Source organism: Bos mutus, unplaced genomic scaffold (genome assembly GCF_027580195.1).
Source record: "Bos mutus isolate GX-2022 unplaced genomic scaffold, NWIPB_WYAK_1.1 CTG236, whole genome shotgun sequence".
Lineage (NCBI taxonomy): Eukaryota > Metazoa > Chordata > Mammalia > Artiodactyla > Bovidae > Bos > Bos mutus.
Genome location: NW_027219744.1, coordinates 113,210 through 126,947, shown reverse-complemented (window position 1 = coordinate 126,947; position 13,738 = coordinate 113,210). Strand labels below are relative to the sequence as shown.

The 13,738-nt window shown below is 43.3% G+C and overlaps 1 protein-coding gene across 1 annotated transcript; it reads right to left on the bottom strand.

Moving 5' to 3' along the window:
• Positions 1 to 11,837: 11,837 nt before the first annotated feature.
• LOC102277798 (melanoma-associated antigen B2) lies at positions 11,838 to 13,111 on the bottom strand. Its single transcript, XM_070366893.1, has 2 exons — positions 12,097 to 13,111; positions 11,838 to 11,944 (listed from the first exon to the last, which is right to left on the bottom strand). The coding sequence occupies exons 1-2, from the start codon at positions 13,109 to 13,111 to the stop codon at positions 11,838 to 11,840; spliced, it is 1,122 nt and encodes a 373-aa protein (XP_070222994.1).
• Positions 13,112 to 13,738: the final 627 nt, after the last annotated feature.

Here is a 13,738-nt window from a genome sequence, read left to right as displayed (position 1 = left end):
TACTTAAAATACAGTACTGAAAACATTGTTACTTTAAGAGAAAACACTTACCTGTGATGACAGGCTGATAGGCAGTTTATCCATTGACAAGAGAGAGATGGGACAGTGTGCAATAATACAAATCTTTGAAACTAAAGTTATAAAACAATAATAAAATGAAACATTATTAATTTTATATTAAATATCACTCACCTTCTGCCTATGCAATGGTAGGCTATCCATTTCAATACAAGTCTTGCACGCAAATTCTTCATGATGAATACTTAGCTGGTGGTGATGATGAAGATGATGACACAGAAACATCTCATACAGTCCTTGCCTACAGTTATTAGCTCTTAGAACAAAGACACTCACACACATACTCAACAGATAAGATTATTACCCATATGGCACAATGATTATTTACTACTCATTGACTGGAAGTGGATCATCATGAAGGTCTTCATTCCTGACACCTTCTTGCTGAGTAGGCTGAAGAGGAGGAGGAAGAGGAGGGGTTGACCTTGATGAGTGGCAGAGATGGAAGAACGGAGGAGGTGGAAGGGGAGGCAGGGGAAGCAGGCACACTCAGTGTATCTTTATGGAAATACATTGTAATTTCTGTCTGAAGATTTTGCTTTTTCATTTCTCTAAAAACGTTTCTGTGTGTTATCAGTCCTCCTTCCACCATTTGCTTTCTTTTCAGTGCCTTTATCATAGAAGGGTCCATGCCATACAAGAGTCAAAAGCAGTCTTGAGTCCTCAGAACGCTTCTGCCAGATTGTCTAATGTCAATTTGTTTTCTGGCACTGCTTCTTCTACATCTTGTTCCTCATCATCCAGCTCTGGTTTGGGAACCATTCATCTCCATCAAGTGGTATTTTGTTAATTCCTCTGCTGTAGTGTCTGTTAGCTCTTGGGTTTTTCCAAGATCTGTATTTTGGGACTCTGCACCCCCTCCCACCCTTTCATGTCTTATCCACAGTCTCTTTCTTGATTTCCTTGACTGACTCTGTCACAAATCCTATGAAGGCATGCAAAACACCTGGACAGTTTTCTTTAGCAGGAATTTATTGTTTGGGCTTTCATGGTCTTTGTGTGTGTGTGTGTGTGTGTGTGTGTGTGTGTGTGTGTCTGACAACAATTGCATCTTCAGTTGTGTAATCCTTCCAGACTTCATGATATTCTATCAGGGTTCTCTTCCATAGTATTGACAATCATTTTCATAGAGTACCGGGTGTAATGACCCTTAAAGGTCCCTTTGACCCTCTGATCTATAGGCTGACTTAGAGATGTTGTGTTTAGGGGAAAGGAGACACTTTGACGCCTTCAGTGTTGAACTCATGGGGTTCTGGGTGGCCAGGGCATTGTCCAATATCAAAAGAATTTTAAAAGGCAGTCAATAACCCCCAAGGTACTTCCTGAATTCAGGGATGAAGCACTGATGACACCAATCCCCACAAAGGTTCCTGTTGTCCGGCCTTCTCGTTGTACAACCAAAAGACTGACAGATGGTGTTTATCATTTCCCTTGAAGGCTCAGGGTTAGCAGCCCTATAGGTTAGGGGAGTCCTGATCATTTGCACAAAAACCTGACAGCATTTGCACAAAATCATAGAAGTAGCCTCTTTCTGTCACAAATCCTGGAGTTCACTTCCCTTCTTTACCAATGTGTGTACTTTGTGGCAAATCCCCCAGAATAGGGCACTTTCATCTGCATTAAAACCTGTCCGGACAGATCTGTTTTCTCCTCAGTGATTTTTTTTTAAATTTCTTGGAGTACAGTTCATTTACAATGTTGTATAAGTCTCAGGTGTACTACAAAGTGATTCAGTTATACCTATACATATATCCATTCTTTTAAAGAATATTTTGTCATATAAGTTATCACAGAATATTGAGTTTCCTGCTCTATAGAGTAGATACTTGTTGGCCATCTACCTTATATACAGTATGTGTATATACACATATATGTTCATCTCAAGCTTCTGATTTATTGCTCCCTGCCCCATTTGCTCTTTGGTAACCATAAGTTCATTTTGTATACCTGTTCAGTCTGTTTCTACTTTTTAAATAAGTTCCTTTGTATCATTTTTAAAAATTATATTCCACATATGAGTGATATTTGTCTTTGTCTGACTTCACTTAATATGAAAATCTCAAGGATGTCCATTGTCTCCACGTTTTACTCAACATAATTTTAGAAGCCCTAGCTGTGGCAATCAGAGTAGAGAAGATATAAAAGGAATCCAAGTTGAAAAAGAAGTAAAACGCACTGTTTGCAGATGACATGATACTATCACATCATGACAAATTAATGGGGAAGTGATGGAAACAGTGAGAGACTTTATTTTTTATTTTTTGCCTCCAAAATCACTGCAGATGGTGACTGCAGCCATGAAATTAAAAGATGCTTGCTCCTTGGAAGAAAAGCTTTGATCAACCTGGATAGCCACAGGACTGAAAAGGTCAGTTTTCATTCCAAATCCCAAAGAAAGGCAATGCCAAAGAATGCTCAAACGACTGCACAATTGCACTCATCTCACACGCTAGTAAAGTAATGTTCAAAATTCTCCAAGCCAGGCTTCAACAATATGGGAACAATGAACTTCCAGATGTTCAAGCTGGTTTTAGAAAAGGCAGAGGAACCAGAGATCAAATTGCCAACATCCATCGGATTATCAAAAAAGCAAGAGAGTTCCAGGAAAACATCTATTTCTGCTTTATTGACTATGCCAAAGCCTTTGACTGTGTGAATCACCACAAACTGTGGAAAATACTTAAAGAGATGAGAATACCAGAACACCTGACCTGCCTCTTGAGAAATCTGTATGCAGGTCAGGAAGCAACAGTTAGAACTGGACATGGAACAACAAACTGGTTCCAAATAGGGAAAGGAGTATGTCATCTTGGAATGGTAGCAACCATGACTGCAGACCCAAAGTGTGGTACACAACAAGTAATTCAACTTTTTCATATAATGTCATGACTTCTGTTTCTTGAGAGCACTTCCAGCACCACTAGCAGCACTTCATATGAGTTCAACGGTGTTATTGCCAGTCCAGGTTCAATGCACGATACTGGATGCTTGGGGCTAGTGCACTGGGACGACCCAGAGGGATGGTATGGGGAGGGAGGAGGGAGGAGGGTTCAGGATGGGGAGCACATGTATACCTGTGATGGATTCATTTTGATATTTGACAAAACTAATATAATTATGTAAAGTTTAAAAATAAAATAAAAAAAAAAAAAAAAAAAAAAAGGTTTACGGTCTCGTACTAAACACAATGAGAAATACCTGAGAACCACTGGTGATCACTTTTTTTGCGATCACAGTTTACTACAGAAACTGCTCATCAGAGATGAATAGTGCTATTCATGGTCCATAAGTGTGTGTGTGTGTCTGTGTGTGCACAACTTTTGATAAATTTAACCTTTTCATATTTGTGCATATTTTATGGCAGTAAGTGATAAAATAGACTAGTATCTATATAAATTTTATGCATTCATGACACCTTTCCCTTAATTTTTTATATTTCTAGGCTATGCATGTCACCTGTGAGTTTTTTCAGGTTATCTCAAATCTCGGAATAGTTTTCCAATGTATTTATTGAAAAAAAATTCATCTATAAGTGGACCTGCACAGTTCAATCTTGTGTTGTTCAAGGGTCAACTGCATACTCAGAAGTAGAAATGCTGAGTCGTATGATAGTTACAGTTGTGATTTTCTGAGGAACCTCCACACTGTTTTCCATAGTGGCTGTACCAATTTATATTCCCAGCAACTGTGTGCAAAGGTTCCCTTTTCTCAACACCCTTGCCAACACTTCTTATCACTTGGCTTTTTGATAATAGCTCTCCCAACAGGTATGTGGTGATCTGTTATTGTGGTCTGGATTACCATCTCACTGATGATTAGTGATGCTGAGCCCCTGTTCACATAGCTGTTGGCCATTTCTATGTCTTCCTTAGAAAATATTTAGGTTTTTTGCTCGTTTTTTAGTTATTTTTAACTAATTAGTCTGTAATTGAGTTGTATGAGTTCCTTTTATAATTTAGATATTAACTTATCAGATATATGGCTTGCAAAGTTTTTCTATTTCACCTTTTCATTTTGTTGATTGTTTCCATTGCTCTACAGAATCTTTTTAATTTGATGTAGCCCCACTGATTTTTCTTTTTCTTGTCTGTGTTTCTGTTGTCAAATTAAAAACAAAAAAACACAAAACATTGCCATGACCAATGACAAGGAGCTTTCCCCTATGTTTTCTTCTAAGAATTTTATGATTTCTGGCCTCATTTTAAAGTCTTGAATCCATTTTTTTGAGTATTATGCAAGATAAGACTCTAGTTTTACTCTTTGCAGGCAGATTTTCCGTTTTTTCAACACTATTTGTTGATTGAGGATACATTTTTTTTTTTTTTTGTATTCTTAGTGCCGTTGTTAAGGATTACTTGCCTATATACGTGTGGGTTTATACATGGCTGTATTCTGTTCCGTTGATCTGTGTGTCTATGTTTATCCTGGTATCACACTGTCTTGAACTATAGTTCAAAATCAAGAAGCACCATACTTACACCTTTGCTCCTCTTTGTCAAGATTACTTTATCTATTCAAGGTCTTTTGAGGTGTCATATGAATTTTAGCCTATTACTCTGGAAAATTCCACTGGAATTATGACACACATTACATTAAATCTGTAAATCACTTTGGGTAGTATGAATATTTTAACAATGTGAATTCTTCCAATCCGTATACTTGGGACATCATTTTATTTGTGTCTTTTCCACTTTCTTCAATCAATGTCTCCTTGTTTTCAGTGTATAGATCTTTTACTTCCTTGGTTAAATTTATTTCTAAGTATTTTATTCTTTTTGACGATTTTGAAATAGAACTGTTTTCTTAATTTTTTTCAGATAGTTTGTTGTTAATGTTTACAAACACAACTGATTTTTGTGTGTTATTTTGTGTCCTGCAGCTTTGTTGAATTCATTTCTTAGTTCTAACATTTTCCTGGACACTCGGAACATTCACCCCACTCTCACTTTCCCCCACCAAGAAAGGTCACAATCTCTCTTGGTACTGAACTGTGCCAGCCTGAGACAAGGGCTAATGCCAATAAAGTCAAATTGCTGTTCTTACCCATTTCAAGTACAGCTGATCTAAGCTATATGCTTACCTGTGGTAATGCAATTTCTTAATTGCATTCTGGACCTTCTATAAAGGTATTTTGTTACTTATACAATGTTAAAATCTGGGCTGCTGAGGGGATGCAGGGGCTGGGAATTCCCATTCCACTGTATTACAGATGCCACTCAGTCAGGACCGTTTTCTTTATTTCCCGATACCAACAATTTTTCTGTGTTCATTCACATTGGCAAGCAAATGCCAGTTCTCTTGACATGTTATCTTGTTCTGAACCACAAAGGGAGATTCAAGGACTTGATTCATTATACAAAATACCAAAACCTTTATACTTACACTGAAAAACAGCAATAAGTGGGATATACTTTGTTCATAAACACAGATATGGAAGTCAAATAAACTTTCAATTACAAGGAAAAGTATTTTAAGAGTACCAAAAAAGAAAATGAAAGCCCTAAACAGAAAAAGATACATCTCCCAGTTACTGAGGTCAAGTAAGAACAAAAGAAGACATGAAATATGTTCCTTTCAGCTCCATCTTGGCACTCAGTTACTTGGAATACTTACTCCTGTTTTCAATCACAAGATGAAGGATCTGCCCTGGATGTCACTATGTGGGAGGAGCTGGAAGACTTGGTTCTGGAACGTGCCCTGCCCATGGCAGTAGTGCTCTGTCTTTCTCAGCTCTCAAGGCCTCTCTTTTCCTCATCCTATGATGGAATTCAGGACCTCCCAGGGCTGATATCAGTAAATGGACGCTACAGAACCCCAGTGGTTCTGGGTGGCTATTTCTTTCACTTCTTTTGAAGGGGCTTTACATATATATCTGACAATTCCTTCTCTGACCTGAGATCGCCCTCCTTACACCAAAGGTCTCAAGCCCCTGACAACTGTACTGTGAGCGTGATGTTCAGCTTGAGAGCTCTGCCTGGAGCCTTCTTATACCTAATATTCTGGGGGTGTTGCTTTCCTCAGTCCAGATGCATGGCTATCTTCCTATAGGCACTTGCTCCTTTGATAAATGGCTTCTTGGGAAATGTCACATCCCTGAAAAGCCCCAAGCAGTTTCTCTACTGCAAGGGTTGCAGAGAAGAAGTCCCTGTCCTAGGACTGAGGAGAGATCAGAAATCCATGGCATAAGTAAGGGGGCCCAGGTAGAGACCCGTGAGAGAAACAAACATGGTAACCTGTGTCGGGAGCCGTGTTAGGCATTACTGACAAAATGGAGGCATGGCCCCAACCCCCTCTCCTCATCCCGCAGGCACAGTCCCGGGATGAAAGGGTTAGGTTTTGTGATTCTGACTTGTTCTTTCTTCGGTTGAGTTGGCTGGAAAGAATGTTAAGGTGCTTATTGTTCTTCAGAGAACTATGAGAAAGCACAAAGCCTTCTGCAGTTGTGCCCAGAAAATAATCTATAAAGTAACCATTGGCATTTGTTCAAGGATTTTTACAAAGAATGTCCCAGGGTGAGCATGTAGGCCGCAGCTTGAGGCCATGGGAAGGATTGTTATCTGAGACCTGTTTGTGAGGGAAATGTTGATGGCAAAGGAAGTTTGCTGAGTTTAGGGTTTAGGAATAATTAAGAATAGCGAGAAGCCTTTTTAGGAGAGAGTGAGCTTAGGATACTAGGGGCAAGCAGAATTTAGAAAGGTAAGAAATAAACTGAGGAATGTGGTATGCAGCCCAGACATAAGCATGAGTTACAATGTAATCACAAGTAAACACCATTCTGAGAGAATGGCTGAAACAGGAACTCTGTTTAAAGGGCAACAATGAGACAATAAATCTGGGTGAGGGGGAACTGAAAAATGTCAAACCTCTGACCTAATGCTTTTGTCAAAGTATAAAAGAAGACCTGATGCTTGAAATAAACATGTAGTCCCGTACCTCGAGTCAGAGGCTACATCATTCTTGGCCAGCACCGCTCATCCCTTCAGGCTGATTCCCTGGCTGCTGGAGCTGGACTCCGGCAAACCTGTCCCTTCTCTCCTTCAGCCAGACTTCACAGGGAACTTATGTTTGAATACATAAACTTTATATTTTATGTCTAATAGATATTTCTTTATACAAAGAAATGGCTCTGAGATGACTTGTTTTTGAATCCTGATCTTTGGAGCTTATGTGTAACCGTAAAGCTTTCAGATCTTTTAAGCTTATCCGAGACTTCATATATATGGACAGATGATCCTATTGTCAGCAAACATCATTGCTTTGTTTCTTCTCTTCATATGTCACATTTATTTTAGTTTTATTATTATTATTGCTCTAGCTATGTATTACAATATAATAGTTTGACCTGAGAGTCCTTCTTCTTATTGCTTCTGATACATTTCACAGTAATGAAAATAAAAAGGGAATTAAGGGCACAAGGTCAGCTCAGGCTTGCAGGAGTGAGAGGGTGAGCTTTAGACTAACTCAAATCAAGGGCCTATGGCCATCCTTGTCACTTAAACAGCCATGGAAAAGTTTGTCACATCATTAAACTCTCTGAGAGCGCCTCGGGCTCTTTAACTGTGAAGGGAGTTTGACAAGCCCTGTCTGGAAGGACTGGTGGCATGTGGTGGTAACTGTAAACCATCTGCCACAGTGCCTGGCAGGCACCATATATCCCTCCTTTCTCATGACTGGTGGCTGCACTTTCCAACAAAGATCTGACCTCCCTTAGGCCTGAAATAGGGCCACTCTGATGGCTCAGCAGTAAAGGATCTGCCTGTGATACAGGAGCTGCAGGAGACGCAGACTCAGTCTCTGGGTCAGGAAGATTCCCTGGAGGAGGAAATGGCAACCCAGCCTAGAATTCTTCCTTGGAATATCCCATGGACAAAGGAGCCTGGGGGCTACAGTCCATGGAGTCAAAAAGAGTCAGACATGACTTAGCAATTCAACAAGAAGAAAAAAAGAAGGCCTGATATAAAGAAGTGAGGGAGAGCCTTGCCTGACAGTCTTCCCCTGAGCTTTCTAGAACTGATATCAAAGGGGAGGGCATGACTCTCCTTTGTCTCTATTCAGGGATGAGTCCACCCCTCAGTCTCCACTCAGGCTCCAAAATTTGACTTCTGGTGGGGCCTGGGGAATCCCCTCCTTCTTGACCTGAGGCCTATCTCCTCATAGTAAGACCGATACCTCCCTGTGAGCCTGGAGGAGGAAATAAGAGTGGCCTTATCTAGCCACCCCTCCCCATAGTCTCACAAGAATGAAAGCTGTAGCAAGCTGGTTGAGGATAAAAGACAGTTCCTCTCAGGGTCCCAAATCAGGGTTCCAAATCAGGGTCCCAAATTTGACTCTCAGCCAAGCCCAAGACTCCCCCTCTGTTGACATGGGACCACCACCATCAGACCAAAACCCTAACTTTCCTGCTACTCCTCGGTCAGAACTGAAGGGTCCCTTGGCCTGACAACTCTGCCTGAGGCCTTCTAGCCTGAGAGTAGGGAGGATTCTGTGTGGTCATCCTGGTATGTGTGTTCCCACATTCTTTACCATCCTCACCCTGACTTGGAAATAACCTGGAAATATTCCCAACCTGGAAATATTCCCTGACTTGCCTTAAAGCTTCTCCCCCCAGGCCCCCAGTTCCCTGAGACCCCAAGGAAGAAGAGGAGTTTGCCTCATAGGGCCACCACAGGCCTGTGGTCTTCTGAGGCTAACAGTAGTGGAAGGAATATGTTCTGCCCCATTGTTTTGAGGTGGGTGGTCTTTTCAGTCATCAGGGTCCTTACCTTGGCTTCTGGCACAACCTGGAAATCATCCTTCTGCTGAGCTGTGGCTGCTCCCTTTGATCAGGATGAGGTTCCTTACCTCCATGTGATCCTCTGGGAGGAAGTGAGTAGGACTCACCATGTCACCAGGCCTAAGTGGCACAGTCTAAGGCCTAACAGGGACAGTGCCCTCTGTAGCCCCCTTCTTTCTGGGAGGGATCCTTCGCTGTCAGTCAGTGCCATCAGCTGATTCCTGTTAGGAACTGGGTACCCTTCCTCAGCTGATAGAGGCTTCCTCCATTAGTCCAAGGACTTTAATGCCCTGAAGCCATTCTCCTTCAGGAAATAAGGGATACACTTACTCTGAAAGCCCTGCCTCTTCCCTCCCAGGGCCCATTACATTTGCAGGACTTTCTAAGAATTTATTGTAATGGGGTAGTTGCCTGCCACACTCCTCACACAAGAGTGTGCCACTGTCATACCTGGGATTTCCACTCTCTGATGAACAGCCCGCCTATAAACCAAGGTCCTCATCTCCTTGACACCAACCAGGCAGAAGTCACGGGGCCCTTGAGCTGGCCAGCACTTACCTATGCCTCCCAGGGCTAACTGGAGAAGATGAGCTAAGTGTAGTCCTGTCGGCTGTGAGTTGAGGGGCTTCCATATCCACACCCTGGGTCTTCACTTTGACTCTGCACCCTTCCTGGGGCTCTATTCTCTGCTGATCTGAGGCTGAGGACTCTGCTGATTCCCAATGTCCCCACCTTCCCAGGACCTGAGTTGAAAATGTTAAGCAGCCTGGATTGTTCTGGACTTCATGGGATTGCCAATGAGGACGGGTCTTTACAGGTTGCTACTGTTGTGGCTGGGTCTTTCTATCACCCTCATTCAGGTTTATCACCATCATTTCTGAGAGATTGACCCTCTCTCCTATCCAACCTCAGAACTCTGTCCCAAGACCAAGTTTCTGAGAAGCCTGAAAAATAAGTGAGGCATGCTTAGCCTAACAGTTCTGAGATCCTGTGTCTGAGAGCAGACGGGAGTGCTGTCCCAGTGACCCCCACCCCATATTCTGGGGTGTTGCTCTCCTCAATCCTCCTCCATGGGGTCCTCATCTTGCTGTGTCTTGGATTAAAGGCTTCTGGGGAAATTCCACATCTCTGCAAACTCTTGAGCTGTGTTTGCTCTGCAGTGCTACAGAGAATGAATGGGTCCCTGTCCCAGGAGTGATGGGAGATGGACAAGCTATAGCCCAAGGAGTCCCAGGAGAGGTGGTAGCCATCAGGGAAAAAAAGTACATCAATCTATCTCATCAGCCAGGTGAAGATTCTCATGTCATTTCTGTTCTGATAGATTTACTTTCTACAGGCAAGAGACTGTAAGCAAGATATGGAGAGCCCTTGGTCTTCAGAGGTTATCTAACATGGCCAATGTACATGCTTATACTGGCACAGAATATTGTCTCTTTCATTCATCTGTGAGTAATGAATAAGGTATACATATTTTTGTTAAATATATTTGGTATTCTTACTGCTCTGGCTACACATTTTGATCCAGTAGCTTGAGCACAAGGGCATTCTTTTTTATCACCTAGGACAAATTTTGAAGTGCTGAGAAAAACACTGAAATAAAAGATACAGGGTGGGGACTTTCCTGGTGGTCCAGTGGGCTCCCAATGCAGGGGGCCCAGGTTTGACCTGGTCAGGGAACAGGCTCCCAATGCAGGGGGCCCAGGTTTGAATCCCTGTCAGGAAGTAAATCCCATATAATGGGCTATAGCCTAAAATAAGATTCAGCACAGCCAAATAAATAAATAAATAAAAAGTAAATAAATAAGGAAAAGGAAATGAAATGTCAAAAGTACTTGTTTAAAAAAAAGACGAGGGTGTGTCTCAGGGTGGGGAGAGAAGAGTATGAGTGCTAAAGTTAGTTTAGGGCAGGAGTCTAGTCCCAGCCAGCTGTCATTTACCAGCCTTAAGTATTTTGGCACAAAACCAAACTCTAACTCTATGAGCCTTGGGCTCTCCACTGTGAAGTGAGTTTGATAAGCCTGTCTTGTCAGGATTGGTGGAATATATGTATTTATGGAAAGCATCTGTCACAGCACCTGTCTCTATTGAGACATTAGGGGCAATAGCAGTTATTACTATGATTATCTTGACCTCAGATGTTACATCAGCTGGATTTTTTTTTTTTTTTTTTTTTTGGCTATCAGATGTCAGAAACTATGCAGTGTTCTGATAAAAAAAAAAAAAAGACCCAACCTCCCCAATCAGCCAAAATTCTGCTTAGCAATGAAACCAAAGTAATATGTTCTCTCCAACCCCTCTTTACCCTGCTTCTTTCTTGTTCTTCCTGAAGTAGAGAGTATCTCAGCCTCTTCCATAGAATGACAGCATCTCTGAGAAACTATAATGAGTGGACAGAGGCTAGGACTTTTTTTGACTAAACATCACCAGTACAAGCATGAAGACTTCTTAAGAGCAGATTCTCAATTAATGTTTGTGTAAAAGAAGAGCCACGAATAAATCATTTGCTATAATTTATATTCTCAAACATTCTTGAAAACCATAAACCATAAGCAGAGGCAAGTATATATCTTTTACATTTACAAAAAGGGAGACTAAACAGAGAGTAAAGCAAACCAAAAATTGAAGAAATTTTCAGCTATCTCCCTAACAATGTATCAATGTTCTGAGCCTCTATTAGTGTGGTGTCTTTCATATTTCTAAGGATATTCTTATCCTAAAGTGATGTTATTCTCATCCTGGATCACAAAAGTGATGTGAGGATTTCCAATATTTATTTGAAAAAACAAAATTCTTACTCCTAAATTTGACAAACAGCAAAGTGTGTGTGACCCATGTTATTCAAATACTTATATCATGAACCTAAATAAACTTTCTGTTGAAAAATTTTAACAACTGAAAATTGGGGGAAATAAAGTCAACAAGTTATTGATGCATATCAGGAACACAGGTTGACAGGCTTTTCCAACCACAAAGTGAACAACGGGCTTCAGACCACACTAGGGGCGAGATGAGCGGCTGGATGCGGCCCTGGGTGCGCACTGGCTGAAGCAGAAGGGCCAGCACTGGCTGAGGCAGCAGAAATGCCAGGCCTGGCTGAGGCAGAAGGCCAGCCAGGCCTGGCAGAGCCAGGCCAGAAGAGGCAGAAGCCTGGCCAGGCTGAGGTGCCAGGCCTGGTTGAGGCAGAAGTGCCAGCCCTGGCTGCAGCCTGCCTGGCTGCCAGCTGGCCAGAGGCAGCCCAGCCATGCCTGAGGCAGAAGTGCCAGCCCTGGCTGCAGCTCTGGCTCCGGTGCTCTCTACTTCCTCTCTCAAAGCCTCCTCATATTGCGGCAGGAAGGCATCATGGACTGAATCCTTGACCTTGGCCAAAAACTGCAGGACTTTCGTCTTGCTGGTTTCTGTGAGCGCTTTAGGACCACACAGGAACTCATAGCGAGGGGGATCGCTGCCGGGCACCTGGCGGTACTCCAGGTACTCTTCCCGCACCAGATCTTCTGTGATGAGCTTCCTGGGCTCTCCAAAGATGAAGTGACTTCTTCCATCATAGATGCCCAGCATATTCAGGAACTTCCAGATCTTCTCCTCAGGGGCGTGGTTGCCATTCAGGTAGATGACACCCAGCAGAGGCATCAGAAGACCATTCTTCGGCAGCCCCAAGTCACCTCTCATAGACTCACTGGCGCTGAGATCTAGGTGGCTCACCAGGGTATAGCAGTGACTGTTGGGTCTGACTTCCTTCAGCACCAGGCCAAACACAATCTCCATGTGCTCAGAGGCCCTGCTGAGGATCTCTGGGAATTGCTTCATGTACCTTCTACCGATTGCCTTCAGCATTTCAGACCTCTTAATGAGCTCCCTCATCTTATACTTATACAGCATGTGCTGCACCAACATCTGTGCCTTCTTGGTCAGAAGATCTCTGTGAGAGCTCGCAGCAGCAGCTGAGGCCTGGGAGGAATTTTCACGTTCCTGAACTTGGCCCCTGGCACCTACACCAGATCTCGAGCGTGCTGCACCACCACCACCAGATATTTTGGGTATAGCACCTGCAGCAGCACTGGTGGTGCCTGGGGCTCCCTGAGGCCCCTTGGGGGCGCCAGCAGCAGAGGAGCTTGAGGGAGCGCTCTCTGAATCAGGAAGGGAGGAGGAGGTGGTCTCTTCTCCCCGAGATGTGGTGGCCTGATCATGAAGAACCTGGATCTCAGACCGGGCCTGGTGACGTTTCTCACGAGCACGGACCTTACTCTTCTGCCCACGGGGCATGATGGCTGTGGTCAGGGACTACAGGCAGGATTCTGGGCCAGTAGACAGGAGATTGGGGCACCTGGAGGATGGAGAATGAGGTGACATGAGCACCTTAAAACAGGGAGATTCTACCTTGGCTTAATCAAAGGCCACCTCTGCAGGTGTCCTTGAGGACACTGCCTAGGAACCCACAAGGCTCCTGTTTTCCTGCTCAGCCTGTCCCTGAGAATCCCAGAGAGGAAGAACAGAGGCCTTACTTTTCCTCTGCATCCTCTCAGCCCTGCTTTGGATTTACTGAGGTGACAGCAGGTGCCAGCAGTGGGGTCCTCTCAGCTCATCTTCAGTATTATCACGTCAAGTCCTGGTGGAGCCTTGGCACCCTTCCCTCTGCTACTCTGATGTAGACACTTTAGACCTCCCCATGATCCAGAGGTAAGTGAAGGGATGCCTCAGTCCACCTCCCTGCCAGGAGATAGATAACCAGTGCTGAGAGCTCATTAGGGTCTTTTCTATCCTGAGTTCACTGGGATCATCATTCAAGGTCCTTACCTTGGCTCCTTAAAACGTTGGGCACCATTCTCCATTTGCTGACTGGTGGCTGCACCTTCAGACTAGACATTTCCCCTCCCCTAGACTTGGTATAAA

Coding starts and splice junctions, on each gene's coding strand:
- LOC102277798 (XM_070366893.1), bottom strand. CDS start 13,111: ATGCCCCGTGGGCAGAAGAGTAAGGTCCGTGCTCGTGAGAAACGTCAC. Junction 11,945..12,096: donor GGCTGGCACTTCTGCCTCAG/GCATGGCTGGGC, acceptor CTTCTGCCTCAG/CCAGGCCTGGCATTTCTGCT.